Source organism: Aythya ferina, assembly GCF_964211825.1.
Source record: "Aythya ferina genome assembly, chromosome: 4".
In the NCBI taxonomy this organism is placed as follows: domain Eukaryota; kingdom Metazoa; phylum Chordata; class Aves; order Anseriformes; family Anatidae; genus Aythya; species Aythya ferina.
Genome location: NC_140300.1, coordinates 3,037,371 through 3,059,279, shown reverse-complemented (window position 1 = coordinate 3,059,279; position 21,909 = coordinate 3,037,371). Strand labels below are relative to the sequence as shown.

The 21,909-nt window shown below is 60.9% G+C and overlaps 5 protein-coding genes and 1 long non-coding RNA gene across 11 annotated transcripts; 2 read left to right on the top strand and 4 right to left on the bottom strand.

Annotated features, from left to right (window-relative positions):
* The first annotated feature begins 682 nt into the window (after positions 1-682).
* On the top strand, positions 683-3,352 carry MRPS26 (mitochondrial ribosomal protein S26). The gene is made up of 4 exons (XM_084517758.1): positions 683-962; positions 2,335-2,472; positions 2,664-2,787; positions 2,879-3,352. The coding sequence occupies exons 1-4, from the start codon at positions 700-702 to the stop codon at positions 3,008-3,010; spliced, it is 657 nt and encodes a 218-aa protein (XP_084373884.1). The 5' UTR covers positions 683-699; the 3' UTR covers positions 3,011-3,352.
* LOC311436064 (neurophysin 1) lies at positions 2,668-5,105 on the bottom strand. Of its 2 annotated transcripts, XM_084517761.1 has the most exons (3): positions 4,817-5,095; positions 4,141-4,345; positions 2,668-3,855 (listed from the first exon to the last, which is right to left on the bottom strand). In XM_084517761.1, the coding sequence occupies exons 1-3, from the start codon at positions 4,934-4,936 to the stop codon at positions 3,806-3,808; spliced, it is 375 nt and encodes a 124-aa protein (XP_084373887.1). In that variant the 5' UTR covers positions 4,937-5,095; the 3' UTR covers positions 2,668-3,805. The 2 variants fall into 2 exon arrangements, with proteins under 2 accessions (XP_084373887.1, XP_084373886.1); XM_084517760.1 differs by having other exon boundaries at positions 2,668-4,345; positions 4,817-5,105.
* A 99-nt stretch (positions 5,106-5,204) lies between these two features.
* On the top strand, positions 5,205-10,363 carry LOC311436066. The gene is made up of 2 exons (XR_014692585.1): positions 5,205-6,366; positions 9,831-10,363. It is a non-coding gene; the product is annotated as an uncharacterized lncRNA (long non-coding RNA).
* Positions 6,727-8,871, bottom strand: LOC311436063 (vasotocin-neurophysin VT). Its single transcript, XM_084517759.1, has 3 exons — positions 7,606-8,871; positions 7,189-7,390; positions 6,727-6,964 (listed from the first exon to the last, which is right to left on the bottom strand). The coding sequence occupies exons 1-3, from the start codon at positions 7,723-7,725 to the stop codon at positions 6,795-6,797; spliced, it is 492 nt and encodes a 163-aa protein (XP_084373885.1). The 5' UTR covers positions 7,726-8,871; the 3' UTR covers positions 6,727-6,794.
* Positions 10,034-20,789, bottom strand: UBOX5 (U-box domain containing 5). The gene is made up of 5 exons (XM_084517757.1): positions 20,736-20,789; positions 14,929-15,023; positions 12,612-13,797; positions 11,456-11,608; positions 10,034-10,712 (listed from the first exon to the last, which is right to left on the bottom strand). The coding sequence occupies exons 2-5, from the start codon at positions 14,980-14,982 to the stop codon at positions 10,504-10,506; spliced, it is 1,602 nt and encodes a 533-aa protein (XP_084373883.1). The 5' UTR covers positions 14,983-15,023; positions 20,736-20,789; the 3' UTR covers positions 10,034-10,503.
* On the bottom strand, positions 16,026-20,545 carry FASTKD5 (FAST kinase domains 5). 5 transcript variants are annotated; one of them, XM_084517750.1, is made up of 2 exons: positions 19,059-20,545; positions 16,026-18,793 (listed from the first exon to the last, which is right to left on the bottom strand). In XM_084517750.1, the coding sequence occupies exon 2, from the start codon at positions 18,571-18,573 to the stop codon at positions 16,189-16,191; it is 2,385 nt and encodes a 794-aa protein (XP_084373876.1). In that variant the 5' UTR covers positions 18,574-18,793; positions 19,059-20,545; the 3' UTR covers positions 16,026-16,188. The 5 variants fall into 5 exon arrangements, with proteins under 5 accessions (XP_084373876.1, XP_084373875.1, XP_084373877.1 ...); XM_084517749.1 differs by having other exon boundaries at positions 16,026-18,612; XM_084517751.1 differs by having other exon boundaries at positions 16,026-19,588; positions 20,085-20,545.
* Positions 20,790-21,909: the final 1,120 nt, after the last annotated feature.

The window sequence follows — 21,909 nt, the reverse complement described above, 5'->3', positions numbered from 1 at the left end:
CCCATACCCGAGATTACCCCTTCCCACAGAATTACCCCCTCCCTACCCGGCATTAACCTGCCCCACTCGGGATTACGCCCCCACACACCCGGGATTACGCCCCCCACACGGGATTACTCACCGGGATTACCCCCATATTACCCCCTCCCACGGGATTATTCCCAGATTCCCCGCTCCCCACTCGGGTTTGCCCCTCCTCCCCTGGGATTAACCCTCGTATTACCCCCTCCACGGGACTAACCCCCCGGATTATCCCCCTTTAGGTTGTTTTGCCCCCCAGATTACCCCCCCATGGGATTATTCCACCTGGATTATCCCTCCCCTCCCGGGATTATCCCCCCTTCCATGGGATTACCCCCCGGATTTCCCCCCTCCCCGGGATTAAAACCCCGGATTACCCCCAAATTACCACGTATAGCCCCGGATTACCGCGGATTACGGCCGGATTACCCCGGATTACCCCGGATTACCCCCTAATCTCTCCCCCCCCACAGGTCCCAGCCCCCCCCGGGCCCTGCCGCCCCCCCCCGGGCCGCCCCCTCCCTCCTCACCCCGCCCCCCCTCCGGGCCTCTAGCCCCGCCCCTCCCGAACTACATTTCCCATCACGCCCCGCTCCCCACCCCCTTCCCCTTCCTCCCTCCTCATTGGCCGCCGCTTCCCGCCCTCTACGTCACATCCGTCCCCTCCCTCCGGCCGCCATGTTGCGGGCGCTGAGGCGCTGCCGGCCGGGGGCGGTGGCGGAGGCCGCGCTCGGCCCCGGGGCCGGCTCCGGGCCCGGTTTCGGCCTCGGCCTCGCCTGGAGCCCGCGGTTGGTGCCGGCCCGGGGCCGCAAGACCCGGCACGACCCCCCCGCCAAGGCCAAGGCGGCCCGCGTTAAGCTGCCGCCGCCCGTCGACCCCGCCGAGCTCGCCGTGGTCACCGAGCGCTACCGGCAGCACCGCGCCGTGCTCGGGGCGCTCCGGTACCTGGGGAGGGGGCTGGGGAGGGGGTTTGGGGCTGCTGTGGGGATGTTGTGGGGTTGTTGTGGGGTAACGGTTTGGGTATGGGGCTGCTGTGGGGCTATTTCAGGGTATGTGGCTGGATATGGGGCTGTTTTGGGGTAGTGGAGGGGTTGGGGGGGTGGTGGCTGTGGGGTGTGGGTCTGCGGGGGGTGGGATAGTCAAGTTTCTATGGGGTAATGGTTTGGGTATGGGGCTGCTGTGGGGCAGGGGGTCGGGTTTGGGGCTGCTGTGGGGCAAGGGTTTAAGTATGGGGCTGCTGGGGGGTAATGGTTTGGATATGGGGCGGTCCTGGGGCTGTTCCAGGGCGTGTGGCTGGGTATGGGGCCGTTTTGGGGGTAATGGAGGGGTTGGGGGGTGATGCAAGGGGGCTGCGGGGCAGGGGGCTGTTTGTGGGGCTGCTGGGGGGCAGTGGTTCAGCTGTGGGGCTGGGCTGCTCCTGGGTATGGGGTTGTTTTGGGGTAATGGAGGGTTTGTGTGGGGCTGCGGGGGGTAGGAGTGGGACAGTGAAGTTTCTATGGGGCAGGAGAGTGCCTGTGGGGCTGCTGTGGGGTAACAGTTTGGGTATGGGGCTGCTGTGGGGCAAGGGTTTAAGTATGGGGCTGCTGGGGGGTAATGGTTTGGGTATGGGGTGGCTCTGGGGCTGTTTCAGGGCATGTGGCTGGGTATGGGGCCGTTTTGGGGGTAATGGAGGGGTTGGGGGGTGATGCAAGGGGGCTGTGGGGCAGGGGGCAGTTTGTGGGGCTGCTGTGGGGCAGTGGTTCAGCTGTGGGGCTGGGCTGCTCCTGGGTATGGGGCTGTTTTGGGGTAATGGAGGGTTTGTATGGGGCTGGGTGTGGGGCTGCTGGGGGGTAGGAGTTGGACAGTGAAGTTTGTGTGGGGCAGGGGGGTGGTTTTGGGGCTGCTGTGGGGCAGGGGGTTAAGTATGGAGCTGCTGGGGGGTAACGGTTCAGGTATGGGGTGGCTCTGGGGCTGTTCCAGGGCGTGTGGCTGCGTATGGGGCCATTTTGGGGTAATGGAGGGGTTGGGGGGGGGTGGCTGCGGGGTATGGGGCTGGTTTTGGGTTTGCAGGGGGTGGGAGTGAGACCGTGAAGTTTCTATGGGGCAGGGGTTTGACTAAGGGGCTGCTGTGGGGCCGGGGGTTGAGTTTGGGGTTGCTGTGCGGTAATGGTTTGGGTATGGGGCTGCTTTGGGGCAGGGGGTGGCTGGGGGGGGCTTTTCCTGGGCATGTGGCTGGGTATGGGGCTGTATTGGGGTATTTGAGGGGTTAGGGGACGATGCAAGGAGGCTGTTTGGGGGCGTTGTGGGGTGCTGAGCTCCCCCACCCCGCGGCAGCTGCATGTTCAGGGCCGAGGTGCTGCAGCGGCAGCGCGAGGAGCGCCAGCAGCAGGAGGACTCGGCGGCGCTGCGGGAGGAGCACCGGCTGCTCATGGCCTGGAACGAGGCCGAGAACGCCCGGCAGCGAGCCCGCAGGTTTGGGGGAAACAACGGGATTTGGGGCTTCACCCCCTCAAAACCCCAGCGGGGCCAACGAGGGCTCCCTCCCCCAGAGCCGCTGCGTTTATTTTATATGTCTACAGCCTTGCAGAAACGCTTTCTGGGGTCGTTTTGCCTCACTTTAAGATTTTTTTTTTGTTATTTTTTTTCCTTTTTCCGCGGGGCAGAGAGGAAAGGACGCGGAGGGAAGCGGAGGAGCGGCAGAGGCAGAAGCTGCAGGCGGCGGAGAGCAAAGCCAGGCAGCTGGAGGCCTCCCTGCGCCGCAAGGAGAGCGCCGTGCTCCGCCTGCAGGTACCAACAGCATGGCAACCCCGGGGGGAGGGAGATGGAAATGGGTTGATTTCCCGGGGATTTGTGTCGCCGCAAAAATCGGGCTTTCCAGGAGGAAGCCAAATCGTTCCTCACCCCCGAGAACCTGGAGGCGCGCATCGAGGAGTGCCTGGACAACCCCCGCAGCTACAACTTCGCCATCGACAGGGAGGGCCGCGTGGCCAGGCGCACCCCGCTGTCCTAACGGGGCGTGGGGACGGGACCCTCGGCCTCTCCCCGCTCCCGCTGCCCCCATCGGGAACAGGATCATTGGACAAACGGGGGCTGGGGAAGGAAAGAAAGGGAAATGCTCGGCCGTGGGGTGGAACCGCGTCGTTTCGAGGCGCTCTTTGTCCTCCTGCTCTGGTTTCCTGCGCTCGGTTGCTTTTGATTTCGCCTCCTGCCGTGGGGTTGTGCCCAGAACTCGTTGCCCCGCCGCCCCCTGGTACCTGCCCGCCCCTGCGTGGCACAAACGCTGCGTGCCAGCGGCCTCACGCGGCGTTTCGGCCCCTCCAGTAAACCTGGTCTGCGTTATTTTGTCAAAAAACACAGATTCGGTGTGTTTTGTTGCGTGAAATCCTTCCTTGCTCGTGTCCTGCCCTGCTGGGAGGGCTGCCGGGCAGCCTCAAACCCTCTTTTAAATCAGAAATCTGCTCGGGGGACGTCTCGATCCTGTTTCCTTCCCTTCTATGCCCTGCAGCACCCCCTCAGGGGCAGAGCTGGCTGCTCCCCGCTGGGTTTTATCCCACAGCTGCTCCCTTGGGGCTGCCGCACCCTAAATCCCAAACCCTACTCCCTGCCATCAAATCCCCTACTGCAGGAAATCCCCTTCCAGCCTTGCTTCCACCCTACCACCAGCCCTTTCCCTCCACCCGGGAGGGATCTGAATCTTGCAGCCAGCCCCCGAGAAGCCCCCACACGCCATTTTTATTCTCCACAGCATTTTATTTCTCATTCAAAGCTTTGTGGGGTCGGGCTCCTCATCCTCTCCCCCGGGGCTCTACGCAAACAGCGCCTCTCGCTCGCAGGCTGGGTCGGCCACACAGCCCTCTGCCGGGGAGAGAAAAAGGGAAAGAGAGAGCCTGGCATGAGCGAGGCAGCACCTTTTTTGCTTCATAACACGAAGCAGCACCCTATTTTTTTTATGGGGTCACAGCAGCGAGGCCGTGGGGCAGCATCACACCCCAAAAATCCGGGGCTGCCAACCCCAAACAGAGTCAGCGGACGCTACAGGAGTCTCGCAGCCCGCTCTGCCTTGCTTTTTAGGCTCGAAACCATCCCCTCTCCCCCCTCTACCCCGTTCCCATGGGGTTTGGGATCCCCCGGGGGGCTCACCGCTGCTGCAGCAGATGCCGGGGGCGGCGCAGTTGGCCCCGTCTCCCCCGCAGGGTTTCCTCCCGGCCTCGCAGGGCGTGGGCAAGAAATTCTCCTCGCGGCACCGCAGCGTCTCCGGGGTGCCCAGGTAGCAGCCCAGCTCCTCGCCGCAGCAGATGTTGGGCCCGAAGCAGCGCCCCTGGTTCCTGGGGCCGCAGGGCAGGCACTGCACGGGGTGGAAATGTGGTGGCAGAGGGGCCGCCCGCTCCCCACATCCCATTATTATTTTTTTTTTTTCCAGCCTCTCCTCGCCCCTAAAATCCGCTCCGGGCTCAGCCTCACCTCTGTATCGTGAGGGATTTGCCTCGGGAGCAGCACAATTCCCTTGGCGCTCGGTTAACGGGGTGCTGAGGTGCTGTTTTCACCCCTAAAACAGCCACCCTATAAACCCCACACCCTATTCACCCCACTGGAAGCCTTTTTCCCCAGCTCAAACAGCATCGGGGGGGAAAACCACTCCTCCTTCCCACCTCTCCCTGCGCTGCTACGGGGCCAGCCCTCCCTGCAGGAGCCACCCGACCCCAAAACCATTCCTAAACCGTTCCCCACACCTCACCTCAGGGATTTAGGAAAATTTGGAGCAGGAAAAGATCCCACAAGAGGGTAGGGAGGAGGAGAGCAGCCAGTAGGGCCCTACCTTCCTGATGTCCACATCCAGCGCGGCGCGCTTGCCCCCGATGGGGCAGTTCTGGATGTAACAAGCCGAGGAGAGCGCCAGGAGCCCCAGCAGGCAGACGGCGAGAGCTTTGGAGGGCATGGCTGCGGGGTCGGGATGCTTCTGGGGCCTCGTGGCGGCCGGTTGAGGTATTTATAGGGCCGCCTGCTGCTTAGCATGCCGCCGGCGTGGTCACCCGTTTCCCCTAAAAGCCCCGAGGCATTGGTGTCCACACCCGGGGCCTCGGTCGAGGACGTGAGGGCAGCGCCGTGGCGCTCATTTGCGCCTTGGCGCCTGCTCTGGCTGCAGGAGGGGGGGTTTAAGGGGGTTGTGGGGTTGGTTTTGGGGTGAAATCTTGTGGTTTCCCACCTCCAGCCCCCTCAGCAGGTGGGCTGCGGGTTCCTTGCTTCCTGTCCCGTTGGGGTTGGAGGAAGGTGTCCCGAGGGCTGTGGGGTGAGGAGGGTGAGCTGTAGGGAGGCTGTGCGCTTGGCCCTATACAAATCCCGTCTGGTAAGGGGGGGGGAAACAGCCCCATAGGGCTTGGGGCTCTGTGTTGGGGTGTGAAATGCGGTGTCCGGTCCTTCCTGCCCCCCTCTGCCTGCCACTCATGAGCACAGCACCTCCAGGCGACCCCAAACCCACCCCAGCTACCCAAAACCTTATAGGAAAACACCTGCAAACCCCAAATCCCCCCAAAACCTCATCGTCAAACACTCCAAAAACCCCAAATCCCCCATAACTCCCACCCTGGAGCTGCACACGTGGCTCCAGCACCCCCCCGAGCCCCAACCTCCCCGCCTTCGTTACCGCAATTAAGAGCTTCCCGGCTTGAATTAATTCCCCGGCAGCTCTTACGTCTGCGGGGAGCGTGACCCCGAGCCCTGCCGCCGCCTCCTTAATCGGGGAGCACGACCCCATGGCCTCTGATTAGTGGGGCCGCGGGTAACGGGATCATTGGGGTCACCCCATACGGCCCCCGGAGGTGCGTGGGGCTGACGTGGGCAGCCAGGATGCGGCCCCCTGGCCGGAGGAGCTCCACCTCCCCCGGGGACCCTATAAAGGACAGCCGGCCCCACACGCGGCCATATACCAGCCCAGAGGGACTGCAGGAGGGACGCGGCTCCGTTTGGGACCACGGACCCCAAAAACCCACCCGGAGCGAAGACCCCGTAAGGGTAAGGGACTTGGGGGGTGACGTGTGCCCAAATATCCCAAATTTATGGGGGAAACATGCAGGGGGCTGGTGGGTGAGCAATGGGATCGCTGTGGTGGGAAGGTGAGATGATTTGGGGGGATTGTGGTTAACGGGGAACCCAAAGCTCGCAGATCTGTGGTGGTTTTGGGGTGGTTTCTTGCTTTTTCTCCCTTTAGGAGGTGAGACGGAGCCGGTGTCACCATCCGAGGGGCGCGATGGGTTTGTGCGGTGTCAGCCCCAGGACGGAGCTGGCTGTACCAGGAGCTGAACCCCAAATCTCTGCTTCCCGAGGGCACCAGAACCCCAAACTGCCCCCACAGCGGGGTTTGGCGAAGAGGTGAGGTGAGGGTGACACCCTGGGGATCGACCCCATCCCAGATCTGCGTGTGCCGGGGGAATTGGGGTGGGAATTGGGGTTGCAAACCCCACAGGCTGCCTCTGCCGGGTGGGCTTCTCCCTTTTAGGGCTGGGAAAAACGTGGCAAATCCCACAGCCAGCCCAGTAAAATCCCTACAACCAGCAGCTAACCCTCTGAGGTGGAAAATCCCAATGAGAACAGGACGAGAGGGATTTAGGATCGGGGCTGCAGCCTCCGCACCCACCCCCTTTGGCCACCCCGGAACCCACAACCGCATCCCCAAGCTTCTGATGTCCCCTTCCCATCCCGTCCCCATCCCTGCACCCCACACGAGGCCGGCACAGTGCAAGAGGACATTTATTGGGGTTTTTTTATGTACACAATGGGGGCGAGCACACGCGTGTGGCTCAGAGGCCGGGCTGCTGCTTGCCCTGCTGCCGGCCCGCCAGGTGCATGAGGCGCAGCAGCAGGTCCCCGGCCGAGCCGTCCAGCACCGTCAGGTTCTTCTCCGCCTCCTCCTCCTCTTCCTCCCTCTCGCTGCCTTCCTCCAGGCACGCGGCGTCCACGGCGCAGGCGTCTGCGAGGGGGGAAAAACAGTGGGGACGGAGTCAGGAGCTGTGGGGTTTTAGAGCCCAGCACCCGCGGAGCTGTAGGCTTTTGAGCCCGAGAGGCTCCAGCTCCGCTTTTGGTGCTTTTATTACGCAGGGAGCGGGGCTGGCGGGGTTTTTTCCGTACCCAAACCCCCCAAAAGCCCTACCCCGACCCCGTATCCCCCCTTTTTGGGTTCCCCCACCCTGTTACCAGCGCTGCAGCAGACGCCGTTGGCGGCGCAGCGGCCGCCGGAGCCGCAGGGCTGGCCGGAGGGCTGGCAGGGCGAGGGCAGGTAATCCTCCTCGGCGCAGCGCCGCGTCTCCGCCGTGCCCAGGTAGCAGCCCAGCTCCGCGCCGCAGCAGACGCCGGGACCGAAGCAACGACCTCTGTTCCCCGGGCCGCAGGGTAGGCACTGCGGGAAACCCCACAGCTCAAACATCCGACCCCAAAAATCAAAAGGAAGGGGCTCCAGGCCTGCTCGGAACCCCTCCACGTCCATAAAAGCCCCCCAACAGCCTCCGAGGTGGCTCCCCACAGCTGCTCCCAGCACGATTTCAGCCCCGATCCCCCAACCCCACCGCTTCCCAAGCCCTCAGGCGCCCTCCCCACCCCACAAACCCACCCTACCTGCCGCAGGGCCGCGTCGGCCAAAGCCCTCTTGCCTCCCCGGGGGCAGTTCTGGATGTAGCAGGCGGAGGAGAGGGCGAGGAGGCAGAGGAAGGAGAGGGGCAGCGAAGGCTCGGCCATGGCCGGGGGTGCTCGCGGCGGTGCCAAGCGTGCGGGGAAGGCGCCTGCCCTGCGCTTCTGGCCCCCCGTGCTATGCCGGCAGCTATTTATGCCACAGCCCGAGGAGGAGGAGGAGGAGGAAAAAAGAGGAGGGCGGGTTGGTTTTGTTGTGTTTTTTTTTTTTTTTTCTCTTTTTGTGATTTTTTTTTTTTTCTTATTTTTTTTTTTCCTGTTTTCCCAAATCTCATCCAAGTGAATCCGTAATTGAGGTGATTCAGTGCAGGAGCGCAAGCGGCGCCGCTCGGGGCTGGCAAATCCCCCCCCCGCCCCGAGCCCGGGGGCTGCCCTTTTTCTCCCCCCTTCCCCAAATAAGTGGCCACGGGGAGGGGAAGGGCTGTGGGTTAGTTTGGGGTGAGGGGTGAGGGTTTTAGGGGGATGCTTTGGGGAGCCAAAACCCCAAAGAGGGGGAGACGACGCAGGTTTGGAGGCGCTGGTGTGGACGGTGGTGGGTTAGCAGGGCTGCTGGGCTGGGGGATGAGAATTTGGGGAGGGATCCGGGTTTAGGAGGCGAGGATTTGGGGTGTCCCGGCCCCGGTGGTGATGAGGAGGGGCTGGTTTTGGGGTGCTGGAGGAGTGGGGACAGCTTCTGGGCTGCTTTTTTCTCATAGAAGGGGAAACTGAGGCACAGAGGGCTTGGGGCAAGGCTCAGCCTCATCCCACCCCGTGGATTTGGGGCTGCATCACCCCAGGGGTGTGACGGTGCTGCCCCAGGAGGGGGGCAGTGACTCATTAAGGTGCCGCCTTAATGACCAACATCGTTAGCTCCCACCACGTTCCCCCAACCCGGCCCTTCACGCCGCTCACAGCAGGGGCCGGACCCGCTTGCGTGGCAAGGCCGGGGAAAGTGCAAAAATGAGAAAATTCGAACAACAACAACAAAAAAAAAAAGCCCCGTGTGGGGAAAGTTTCCTTTCAAGCGCCCCAAATGTCAGGGCTAAATTGGGCAGCGGCGTGCCACGCTCATGCTCGGGGCTCTTCAGTGCCGCGGCGTGAGGCTGGCAGTCGCCCGAGCGATCTGCATTCAAATGACTCTGTGTCTGGAATGATAACGTGGGAATCTGAGATTAAAAAATGTAATTAGGCTCTTTAAAGCCGGGGCAGGGGGGGGAATGAAATGTTGTGTTTTTTTTTTTTTTTCCGAGTGGCGGAGGCCGCGCTGCCGCGCCGCGGAATCACTTAGGGGAATCAAGGGGATGGGGCTGGGAGGGAGGGAGGCGAAAAAAGGGGTGGAGGGCACGAAAATCGGGTGTTGGGGGTGTGTGGGGTGATGCGGCCCTTCACCATCCCGTACATCTCCCCGTCCTGTACCAACAAATAGGGCTGCACGGGCTGGAAGCTGTCCTGTAGTGCCCACGGAGGGGGAAATGGGGTGGATGAGAGCTCGGAATGACCCCACAGGACGCAGAGAGAGGTTCCCTGAGCAGGGGGCAGCCCTCCCGCCACCCCTTCCACCCAGCTGAGTGCTCAATTTCCCTGTGTGGAGCTTCACGGGGTGATAACTCATGCTCAACCCGAGCGAAACGGTGCAGGGCTGAACCTCTGCCCGCTGGCAGGGCTTCCCGAAAAACTTCTGGGCTGCGAGGGGGCCTGGGAGCGAGCTGGGGCGGAGGAGGTGCGAGCGCTGAATCACGCCTGGGCGGCTCACGGCGCGCACAGCAGCACGCAGCTGGCAGGGGTTTGGCTGCCGAAAAAAATGGGGAGGTTTTGAGGAATTGGTTTTTGCCCCTTTTGGGCAAAAAGACCCTTTTGGGGGTCTTTTGAAGCCGGGGGCTTCACGTCTTTGCTACAAAGGGCGGGTACGAGCTCGGCACGGCTCGAAAGCCACGAAATCGCTGAGCTGCTCAGCGAGGGGCTGCCTTTCAAGAGAGAATCACGGCGCTACGGGGAGGTGATTCAGCCGCAAGCTCCTCACCCCAGAGAAACCCTCAGAGAACAGCGGCGAGAAACATCAGCAACCGAGCGGCAGCAGCAAGGGGGGGGCTTCCAGGTGACAAAACCCTCCGCTGTCACCTCACCCGGAGACAGGATGGAGCTGAGTAATTTTCCTTTGGCTTTTTCCCGAGCAGCTCGACGAGGAGCAGAGCTCCTCGCAATCTGACAGCTGAGCGGCGGTCCTAAAACCCCGAGGCTGCTTCGAGGGCCCCCAGCTCGCCTCCCCGTCTTGCTCCAGCTTTTTGCAGCCCGATCATTCGGTGCTCTGCAAAGAAATTCCCCAGGCGGCGGCGCGAACCGTGAGCGGCGAGGCCAGTTACGAGGCGGGGCGCGGGGCTGCCGTGAGCCATGGTTTTATTAAGGCGTAAATGTCTGCCGGCCACGCCACGGGGACCGAGAGGCGGCGGGTGGAATGCGATGGCTTTTCTACAAGGGGTCCCTACGAGCAGGGGGAGGCGGCGAGCCGCGTGAGCCACCACGAGGACTCAGCTCACCGAGTATTTAAACAGTTTTTAACTCCCCGGGAAGCGAAAACTCCCTGCCCGAAAGGCACCTACGCTACCTGCTGAGCCGCGGGGAGGGCGGCGCTCGGCTCTGTCTAAATACAAGTTCCTCGGTAAAGAAGCTATTTATGGCTTTTGTTACCCTCGGCGCGCTGCTCTGACCCCCCCCCCAGCTACAATTCCGTGAGCACGAGGAGCCCCAAATCCTCTCGGCGACGCCGGGCTGAGCGCAGGCTCTCCAAAGGCCGTCGTCCTCGCGTGGAGCAGCAGGGGCAGCTCCTCGCTTTCTCGCCCTGGCGGCGGGTTAGAAGTGAACCCTCCTGACGTCCTGCGTGGCCACCGAGCGCTTGCAGCTCCCGCACGCCACGGCCGGGGCTTTCTGCTTCTCGGCCAAGCAGGGGCGGCACAGGAGGTGGCCGCAGGGGAGCTGGTAAACGGGCTCCGTCTTGAAGTAGGGCGAGAAGGTTTTGCCGCAGGAGGCGCACCCCTGGCTCTGCCCGCTCCTGCCGTGCTCTGCGAAGGGAAAAGAGAAGCTGCTGGGTGGCTGTGCTGCTCGGGACCAAGGGAGGTGCTCGTATCTCAGGGCCACAGGGTGGTTTTTGTCTCTCTGCCGTGATCACGGGAAGGCTCTGGCTTGTGGGAGAGGGATTTGTGCCCAGGAGGGGCTGGCTCAAAGCAGCATTGGCACCGTCGGGCTTTTAATTGAGGGGAGGTGATTACAGAGCTCTTCACTTCCACTGAGACAGTTTTATTGGCCTCCCTTCCTCTGCTCTAGCCCTCGATTTCAAATCGTGTTCCTGTCACTTGTGAAGGGCCCGGCTCGCTCAGCGCTCAAATAGCAGCAATTTGAAAGGGGGCAGTCAAAAGCTTAATGGGGAAAAAAAAATTACCAGTGAAAGCTGTGAGACAGCCAGAGCTACTCAGGGAGACGGGCACGGGGAGCTGCACGCCCCCAGCCCTGCCTCGGGGCCACTCACTCAAGGGGAGGAGAGGAAGGCAGCAGAGCGAGCACCGGCTGGTGGAGGGCCATAAAAAGGCCCGGAGCGTCCAGCAGAGCTTCAAAAAAATCATTTGGGGCATGCACAAGCAGCCAGGGCTGTGATTAGGGCACCTAATCACCAACCTGGTGGATATACACGCGTGTATTCACACCTGCTGGCATTCTGGGTGCAAATTTGGCTTCCTGGCCCCAAAAGATGCCGAGGAGCAGCTCAGCCTCCCCCGTAACCCCGCTCCCGGAGGCGCTGGCCGCTTACCCAGGCCGGAGGCGGCGTTCCACGAGGTGCTGCAGCCCCCCTCGCCCTGCTGCCCCTTCAGCAGCTTGGCCGTGAAGGACGGCATGGAGCTGAGCGCCGAGGTCAAGGCCATGTCCAGGCTCTCCGAGAGTTTTTGCTCGTGGGGGATCGCATCTGCGAAGGGAAGCAGAGGGTTGAGGAGCTTCTCGGCCGGTTGGGGGGGTTACACCAGCGTTTCGCCCCATTAATTAAGACCTCATTAAGCAAACCTGGTGTCTGCGGGGCTGATTTGCTGAATCCACCTCCCCCGGGGAAGAGCTCAAGCAAAAGAGGAGTGGATTCTAGCAAAAGGCACAGAGGAAAGAGCTGGATGGTTATTAGACGATAAACCACGGGAGGGAACAGATCTCTGGGGAGAGGTGTGAGTTCCCTCTGCCTGTCCCCCCCGAGACATCAGGCACCCCCTGAACCCTGCAGGGAGCACCCCGAGCCGTGCACCCCGGGCAGGAGCCATGCTTCACTCGGCTTTTCGAGGGATTTATCTCAGGGCTGCGCCTCGGGGCTGCTCTTCTGGAGCTTTCCAGCCAGCGGCGCTGCTGCCAGATCTGACACACGCTGAGGGAGGCGAGCAGCGCCCACCTCCTCCTCCTCCAGGCACATCGCACCTCCTGGATGTGTCCTCCAAGGAGCCCCGGGGAAGGTTTGGGATCTGGCTGTGCAGGGAAACGCTCCCAAAGCTCAGCCTCCAGCCCAGGCACGGCCCCACGGGTTTCTTTTTCTGTTAAAGTGCATTTTTTTTTGCTGTTGCATGAACAAACTGGGTGCTTGGGCTAAGAGGTGTATGAAATAAAAAGCCAATTTCACATCAAGCAGTGTGTTATGAAAAAACGGTGGCCTCCACCCGGCTGGTGGCTTGAAAGCAAGGAGAAGGGAAGTAAAACCTAACACGGCAATGAGCCTGGAGGGGAGAAAATGTGAGAGAGAACGGGAGCAAACGGCCCCAGGTTGTGCTGGGGAGAGAGGGGGTGGAAATGAGGCGATGAACCCGCTGCCAGGCCGTCTGTCAGCAGCAAAACGCGGCAGCCTCGGAGCTCCGCGGGGATCTCAAACCTCCTGACTTAAAAAAAAAAACAGCCCCGGGGCTGTCAGGCCACAGCGAGGTTAGGGAGCCCGGTACCTGTCGAACAGTCCATGTGGATCAGGTGCGACTCAGTGTCCCCTTTCATTTTTTTCGCACTGTTCTCTGAGGTAGGCGTGAGGAGCGAGTTTGTGGAGGAGAAATAGGGCGGCGGCGCGGGGCTGGGCTCCAGGCAGTCCAATTTCCTCTTCAGGGAAGCCGCGGTCACGCAGGAAGGGACCAGCATCTCGGGGGCGTGCGCCCTGCCCAGCAGGTTGGTGCCGGGGATGCTGTGCTGGAGGAGGAAATGATCGATCCTGGCTTTGAGGGTGGGGTGAGGCAGGGGCTGCGAGTGCTGGCTGAAAGCCACGCCAGTGAAAGGGTCGCTGGGCACCCTGCCCCAAGCCGCCTCGCTCCGGTTGCATTTCTCCAAGGTGCTCTGGTCGATCACCTTCCCGGAGGGCAGGAGCACGGGGAAAGTCATGATCTCCAGGGTGATGGGATCCAGGAATTCCTCGGGGATGTCCTGCACCACGTCCACCAGCTTGCGGAGGGCCTGCCGCTCGCCGTCGCTGCTCCCCAAGGGCACGCAGTCGCTCTCCATCGGCGTCCAGAGCTCGGGTTTGAGGCCACCACCACCACCACCGCCCCCATCCTGAGCGAGGCACTGCGAGGCCACCTGAAAAACCCCCTCGATCACCTCCTGCGGGCAGGATTTGGCAGGCTGCCCCCACACCTCCAGCCTCTTGATGCAAGGCAGCCCTCCCCCGGCCACGTGGGTGATGCAGAGCTTGAGGTGCGAGACGTTGCTGAGCGAGGAGGGGCCTTTGTTCCACAGCTCTTGCGAGACGGAGCCCGGGTAGGAGCCGACGGTCTCCAGCTGGTGGAAAGGAGGCCTCGGCTTGAAGCCCCGGTGCCCAAACGTCACTTTGCTTTGATTTTTTAAGACTGCTTTGCCCACCAGCGTGAAAGTGTCTTTATCCGACAGGGGCTGACCGGCCAGAGCTGAGAAATGCCCCTCGGAGCTTTTATTGCACGAGGTAGAGGTGTAAACTTCGAGGCCGGAGAAGGTCTGGTAGCCTCCGGAGGAGATGTCGACGTTGATCCTGCAGATCTCGACGTTGAAAGGGAAGGAGATGGTGACGTGGACGGGGGGTTTGATGAAGTACTCGCTGCGGAAGCCACGGTTCCTCCTGGCGAGGTCCTCGGAGATCAGGTTCTCCACTTCGTAACCGTCGGCAGAAATCTGCGTTGCAAGAGAAAAAGGGACTTAAGTCGAAGCAAGAAAATAAAAAAAGAAACTATTTTCATAAGGACTTATTCTTAAGTCAGCAAAGCAGGAACCCTGGCTGTGGTTTCATGTGTAGCTGGGACGAAAGAGGAGATCCAGCCCCGTCTCTGCCCCCCCTCTGCTGCCTGGCTACTGGCTTGCAGAGCCGATTTCACTTGCTGTAGGAGCAGAAAGCCGTGGCTGGGTCGTGGTTTCGGCTGGGTGGGTGAATTAACAAGGCCTGGAGGGGTTTGGAGAGCTGGGAGCAGGGCGCTGGGGAAACGGGAACCTTCCCTCTGTCCACTGGTGAGATGTGTCAGCTCCTCCTGCCCCGTGAGGGCGTTCTCTGAATCTTACCCACCACTCGTTTACCCAAAAAAGAGACTTAAAGAGGGAGAATTGCTACTCAAAAGTGGCTTTTTAACTGAAAAAAGGAGGTGGCAGCCGAGAGATTCTGATGATGCTGAGCAAAAACTTGCGGGTTCTGATCAGAGCACCTCCAACAAACATCGCCAAGAGCCGCACGCTCAACTGGACGAGGGGGAAGCGGCAATCTTGCGGGGAAAAAACACATCGAGAGTCAAAGCACGCGCACCTGGAGGCACATAACATCGCCTCGTTATGAGATCCTGCGAAACGAGGGCGCTTCCCCCTCCGCTAATTGGCGTGCGCCACGTTGGAGCACTCGCGGAAGGCCACACGGTGTTCCGACACCGAGCAGCAGCGCTGCCGTTAATTAATCCGAGCACGGAAAGGGCAGAGCAAGTTTTGAAGAGCAGCGTGGGCCCGCTGGGAAATCTCCCCCGGCTGAATTTCTCCGAGCCCCGAGCCTCCCGGCTCCGTTTTCCCTCCGTGCGAGATGCAGATCCCAAAGCAGGCGGCGGCTCCCGCGTTCAGATCCCTCTCTGGGCTGCCCAGATCTTACCAAAAAATGGGAATTTGCACGAGCTGCCCTTGTTGTGCCTTCTCAGGAAAGCCCGGCAGGCTGGAATAATTAGCCAGCCTGCTAATTATCACCAGTAAGCAGCAAAAAAGCCTCCCCAGGCATGTCAAGGCAATTCCACCTAGCCCCCCACCCCCTGAACCCCCCCCGTTTTTACATTTTACCTTGTTGCAGTGAATTCGGGGCTTGAACTGGGGGAGGCAGACGTTTATCACCATCTTTGCAGCCGGAGAGGGCTCACTCTGGGCATCAGATTCAGCTTTGAAAAGAAAAAAAAATAAAAAAGAAGGCAAAATAAGCGAACATCGGTGAATATCTCTCGTGTAAGACACCGCGCAGGTGCCACGTGCTGGCTTTGGACCAAAATCTTCATTTTTGTGCCCAATTTTCTCCCCACATGCTGCGTCCTTGTGCTGCCTGCAGAGGTTTGGGGCAGGACCCGCGTGGCCGGGACGTGGTGCTGCCTGTGGGGGGGTTTCCATCAGCTTCTGAACCCCCCTGACCCCTGGCAGTGGGAGTGAGAGCTGAGGTTTTTGTTCCAGGCGCTGGGAGCAAACTGAAAACTGCTTTTGGGTTCGTTCTGCCCCCGCTGCCTCGCGGGTTCCTTCAGTTCCTTTCAGCCCTGAGGTACCCAAAGAGCAGCCCGCGCTGTTCCCTTTCCTGGAACGCCCCGAGATGCCCCTCAGCCCCGTTTCTGATCCCGTCACCTTCCTGGGCTGCGATCCTCTCCCTCTCAGCGGCCACCCAGGAAAGCTCCTAAAGCCCGAGGCCGTTACCGAGGTCGTGGCCTCCGTCCTTATCCCTTTCCAAGCCTTTAATCACCTCTGGCAATTAGCTCCTCGAGGCAATTAGCGGTTAGAGGGTGAAACCAGCAGCCTCCAGAGCTGGGACATGCCACCCTGTGGGGACACCGCCCCAAGCAGAGGCTCCAGCGGCAGGACTCGAGTCCCCTCGGCCCAAAACTCACATTTTGGGGTCACAGCGCCCCAATTCTCAGCACCAGCCTCCGCCCCGCTGCTCGTTTCCCACCCTCTGCCCCATTAATTTGCTTATTTCTCCTAAAGGAAGAGCTCAGCCTGCCCGGCAGCCCTAACTGAGCAGTACTGGAAAGGGGACGCGCGTCTTCCTGACCCCAATCCCCTTAAAACCACCCCAATTTTTTCCCCCAAAACCCCAAGGGCAGCGACACGGCCCCGCTCTCCGAGCAAAACCCACCCGAATTCACTCAGGGCAGAGAAAACAAAGCAATTAGAGAGAAAAATGAACACGAGAGGAGGTTTTATTTGCCACGGAAGCATTTGAGGTTTGCTGGAGCACGGCAGAGCAGAACGAGCGGACGCGCCAAGGCAGCCTCAGCTCCCGAAACGGCTGCCAAAAACGTAACAGAAGCCCGGGGGGGGATTTAAATCAGGAGGGACACGGCGCTAGGGAGCCCCACGGAGCAGCGCGGGGTCGAACACTTTGTAGTGGAGGTAGCTGAGCTTCTCCGAGCGCGTGCGTTTGAGCAGGGGGAACCACTCCCAGAAGGGAAGCTCCAGCACCACGTAGCCCAGCAGCCGCAGCTGCCGCCTCTTCAATCGGTGCAGCCCCAGCAGCCGCTTGGAGAGGTAGCAGTAGTGGTTTCGGTTGGACACCTGGATGGCCAGCTTCACCCCCCCAGGCTGCTGGGGCGGAGCGGGAGAGCTGGAGGCATCCACGAAGCCCCCTGGGGGGGGTGAAACGTGTAAAGAGGTGCTTAGGGGACCAGATCTGCCTGAAAATGGGGTTTGTGGGGCTTGTTTTTCCCCCCTCGGCTCCCAACCAGGAGCTGTGGCTTCGTTTTCCGCTCCCTGCCGAGGCTGGCTGCTCCATTTCCCCTTCAGGAGCTGAGCCATCAGGTCGTCCGTCAGGCTGACCCCGATGTCTCGCAGTTCCCTCCCCGCTGAGTCCTTTAGGTTGAAGGGGACGGGGCGGCCGTCGGCGGCCAGGTGCACCTCCAGGTCGGCCGAGCGGGTGTGGGGCAGGATCATGTGGCTCTTGACGTACTCGGGGCCGCCCAGCACGCTCTCCAGCAGGCTCACGGCTTCCACCATCTCGGGCCTGACGAAGATTTCCTGCTGGGCGAAAGCCAAAACCAGCTGGGTCACCTCCTGGGAGAGCTGAGGGCTGAGGCGGCTGCCTCGGTAAGCCGGGCACTCGATTTCCACGCTCCTGCCGAGGGTGAAGAGATCCTTCCCCAGCTCGTATTTACTGTTTCTGGTTTTCTGGACGAAATCCTCGCTCAGAGCATAATCGATCAGCTCCTCGGGGAAGCGCCCGACGAAAGCCAGGCCGAGCAGGCCGGTGAGGAGGTGCTCAGGGAACCTGTCGAACTCCCGCAGTTTCCTGCGGGTGTGCTGGATCAGGCTGGAGTAAAACTCCTCCTCGTTCGGGGGCTCGTAATCCAAGCAGCCGAAGGACCAGAGGAACTTGGCGGCGTCCTTGCTGCGGCAGTAAGCCACCTTGGAGGGCAGCGCAGCGGCCACGGCGGCCAGCACGGCCTCGTCGTAGTAGTGCAAGGAGGAGCAGGTGAGGGCGACGTGCATGAGGCCCTGGACGTTGGTGGCGGGGATTCGGGGCGGGATCACCTTCCCCAGCTCCCTGAGGAGGGGCAGGTGATCCAGGCGGGCGTAACGCAGCAGTTTGAGGACGTTGACCAAAGCGTAGGTGCTCATCTCCTCCAGCTCCGGCGTCACCCGCTCCGCGATCCTCCTCACCAGGCGCTCGGGGACGGCGCTGAGGGATTTGAAGAGCCCCAAGCTGATGGCTCCCACCTCCTCCAGCGTGCAGGCGTCCAGGTGCTTCCAAATAACGCCCTCCAGCTTCTCCACCAGCTCCGGGGGGGCCCTCCTGCCTTCGCCGATGATGTAAAGGAGCTGAACGAGCTGGGGCAAGGCCAGATCCTTGCAGCTCCTGGCGGCGTAGCTGAAGAGGATGGCGAGGTAGGAGGGCACGGCGCGCTGCAGGCAGCGCCAGCAGTCGGCCACCAGCAGCAGCTGCTCCAAGCTCATGGCCCAGGCGCGGCGGCAGAAATCGCGCTCGCAGGCGGCCAGGAGGGGGTGAGCGGGCGGGACGCCCAGGCGGACGCAAGCCTTCAAAATTTCGACGAGCTGCGGGGTGGCAAAGCCCTGGATCTGCTCAACAACGCAGCGGGACAAGGCGTCGAAGCCAGGCTCGGCCAGCAGCGCGGCGCGGCGCTCCTCAGGGAGGCGGCTGAGCTTGTGGAAACACTCGGTGATAGTTTCGGGGTCCTGGCTGCCCCTCTGAGCGGTCACGCCGAGCAGAATCGCCTCGGCTTCTTCCCCAGGGAGGGTCTCGAGCGGCTCGAACCTGTCGTAGCAGAGGGATTTGTACTCGGGGCGCCCCCGCTGGAACACGCGCGGGTCCTCCTTGGAGTCGTGCAGCTCGCTCTGCTCCTTCTCCACCTCCTGCTTGGCCCGGAGCGGGGTTTTCTTCCTGCGGGGGGGCTTGGCCAGGGCATTTCTGGCAGGTGGCAGAAGCTGGGAGGAGGCAGCAGGGACAGCAGAGCTGCTGGGAGCGTCCCCAAAAGCCTGGAGGCTGCTCCCGGCCTTGCTCCTGGCGTAGGCAGCGGGGTTGTGCAGCACCCTGTAGCCCGGCGGGGTCAGCAGCTGGATGGCGACGCCTTTTTTTGGGTTCTCCTCCTCCTCTTCTTCCTCCTCCTTCCTCCAGCCGCCTCCCTCCTCGGCTTTGCAGGGGGCTGACGAAGTCAGGAGGGCGGCGGTCACCCTGCTCAGCCTCGGGAAGCGTCGGCGGACGAGCACCGTGGCCATGGCTCGCAGCTCAGCCGGGCTCTGAACCGCTCACGGGTACTGCAAAAAGGGCAGACGGAGAAGTCAGCGGCTTCCAGCGGGCACCGAGCACTTTGGCATCAGTTCCTGTCGGCCACCGGGAGCCGGGTGACTCCAGGGGGTTCCCCCGTGGGGCTGTAGGGCAGCAGGAGGCACCCCGAGACTCTAAATCAGCAGGTGGGCACCAGCAGCTACAAGGAATCTGGTAGAAATTGTGGGATTTCAGGAAAAAATCCTCTTTGTAAGAGAGCCCAGCTGCTTTTCTTTCATTTTAAGCCATGAGAACACGTTTCTGTGAGACAGGGGCAGCTTCAGGAGGGTTTCTGTACTGAAATGAGGCGCTCTGCTGCATCAAGCAGCGCCCACAGGGCTGTGGAAATACCCACAGCTGCTCTGCCGCTGGGTAAGGGGCACCCAGAAGGAGAAACGTGGAGCAAAGCAGAGGAAAAAAAACCACCACAAATCACCTCAAGCCGTGAGAACTCGGAGAAAAGCTTCACCCTCCGGGCATGGGAGCCAGCTGCGGGGAGCGGGGAGGCTGGAAATGCCTCCCCAGCTCCCTCCTGAGCCAGCCGCAGCCGAAAGGGCGAGGATGAGACATTTGTCAGGAGCCGAGCTCCGCGCTGCCAGCCCGCTCCGGCTGCCAGAGGAGCCCGTTCGCCACCAGTCGGATGCTGAGGGTGGAAAAAAACAGCCCCGGGTCAGCGCTGCGTGCTGCACGCCCTCGTCTCACCGCGTGTGGCCAGCCCTGGGGTGTGTTGGAGCGGGCAGCGCCAGCCTCCTCCTCCTTGTTGCTGCTCCCACGGCACGCAGGACATCGGGTAAAAGGAGAAGCAGAGCCTGGGAGAGCCACAGCAACGCAAAACCTGTGGAATTCTGCTCTCCTGATGCGTGTGTGGGGGGATAAAGCCTTTATAAGCCTCTCTGCAGGCTGCTCCCTCGCCGGGTGGTTTGACTTCTGTCTCAATGTGGCTTTGCTGCTGGCTGAGGGCAGGATCTGGGCACGGAATTGTGGAAAAAAAGAGCGTGGGAAGGTGGGAAGGGCCCCGTTCAGCTCATATAAACGTCTGCTTGTGTTTAATTCCCCCCCCTGCTGGCTGTCACGGCCAGCTGGAGCTGCCCACAAGCAGCACGACGCCGTCCTCCTGCGCCTGGAGCCCGGCATAGGCTGGGATCCCCTGGCTGGGGAGAGAGATCCTGAGCCCTGCAGCACCACCAGCTCCCCCAGCCCCTCGTGGGGGGGCTGCAGGACTTCTTTTGGACGAGGTGGGGTTTATCTAACCGAGGATTTCTGCCCTGACTCAGTTCTGCACTCCCTCTACTCATTTTGCTGTCACTGAGGGGCAGGCGAGCAGCACCCAGAGACACAACACTCCTCTAAAACACGTCCCGTGCGCTGCTGGGAGCTGCTCTGAGCCCCCCTACATCACCCTGCTGCTCCCCAAACGCCCCTCACGGGACCACCAGCCCCGCTTCGGAGGCAGGGAGCCAACCTCCTGCTGGCTGCACCCTGCAGGCGAGCAGCACCCGCTGCTGGGGGCGCACCCACACAGCTGCGTTAAGCTCTGGGACACCTTTGGGAAGACATTCTGCACGGAGAACGTTTCTGCAGGGAGAACGTTGCTTTTATCTCCTGCTCTGCAGCAGGAGCACGGCGGGATGAGGCTGGCAGGGCCGTGACACTTGCAGCACCTTAGAAAAAACACGTGAGGTCGTTTTGTGTGTGGCTTTCACCCATCTCCACGCCTAAATCTCGGTGTTTCGAGCCCCTGCAGCTCTCCTCACGCCCTCACTGCCCAGTTTCCCCCTCTTGCACCCGCTTTTTCTCCTAACGCCGCGCTCCTCTTCTTCGGTTAGATGGATCCGGGCTCCTTCACGTCTCCGCGCAGAGCTTGCTTAAAATAAAACCCCTCCTCACAGCACAATTAACGCTGCGAGACCTTAACGAGGCCCAAGCGCCAGGCCCAGCCCCCCCCGAGCACCCCCCAAGGCCGGGGCCGCCCCCTCCCCGTCCCCCCGTCCCCACCCCTGACAGAAATATCTCCTCATTTCCCCCCCCAGCACCTCCCCGGGCACTAATTACCCGTTTCTGTCATTAATTACCCGTCATTAATTACCCGCCCCCCCTCCCCCCCCCCGCTCACCGGGCCCGGCGCTGCCGCAGCCGCCGCCGCCGCCCGCCTCCGCCGCCGCTTCCGGGTGGCCGCTGGTGACGCACTTCCGGCCTACGGGAGCCGAGCGGGAAATGGGGAGTGGGGGGGAAGGGAGGGAGGCCGGTAGGGGGCGTGAGGGTAGAGTCACGTGGGGTGGGGTGGGGGTCACGTGACGGGGTCCTGCGCGGCCTCGGGGAGGGGGGGGCGCCGCCATGTTGGGGAGGGCTGAGGGGGTGGGGGGAGGAAAGCACAAAATCACAAAAAATCATCCAAAAAATCACAAAAAATCACCCCAAAAAATCACAAAAAAATCACCAAAAAAAATCACAAAAAATCACAAAAAAATCACAAAAAAATCACAAAGAAATCACAAAAAGTCACAAAAAATCACAAAAAATCACAAAAAAAAAAATCACCAAAAGAAACAACAAAAAAAACACAACAAAATCACAAAAAATCACCCAAAAAAAACACAAAAAAACACAAAAAAATCACAAAAAAATCACAAAAAATCACCCAAAAATCACAAAAAAAAAATCACAAAAAATCACAAAAAAAAAATCACAAAAAATCACAAAAAAATCACACACACAAAAAAAAAAATACACAAAAAAATACAGCATTGGGAACACCCCGAGTTCAAAGAATCACAAAATTATTAAGGGGGGAAAAGCCCTCCATGATCATCTGCTCCAATCAGTCCTCTACACCTAACCCACGTCCCCAAGCACCTTCCCTCAAACACCCCCAAGGGATGGGGACGCCGCCCCCTCCCTGTCACCCCGTCCCCACACTGAGCGCTTTCTGACAGAAATGTCTCCTCATTTCCCCCCTGAACCTCCCCTGCCACAACCTGAGGCCATTCCAGAATCACAGAATCACAGAATTTCTAGGTTGGAAGAGACCTCAAGATCATCGAGTCCAACCTCTGACCTAACGCTAGCAGTCCCCACTAAACCATATCCCTAAGCTCTACATCTAAACGTCTTTTGAAGACTTCCAGGGATGGTGACTCCACCACTTCCCTGGGCAGCCTGTTCCAGTGCCTCACAACCCTTTCAGTGAAGAAGTTCTTCCTAACATCTAACCTAAAACTCCCCTGGCTCAACTTAAGCCCATTCCCCCTCGTCCTGTCACCAGGCACGTGGGAGAACAGGCCAACCCC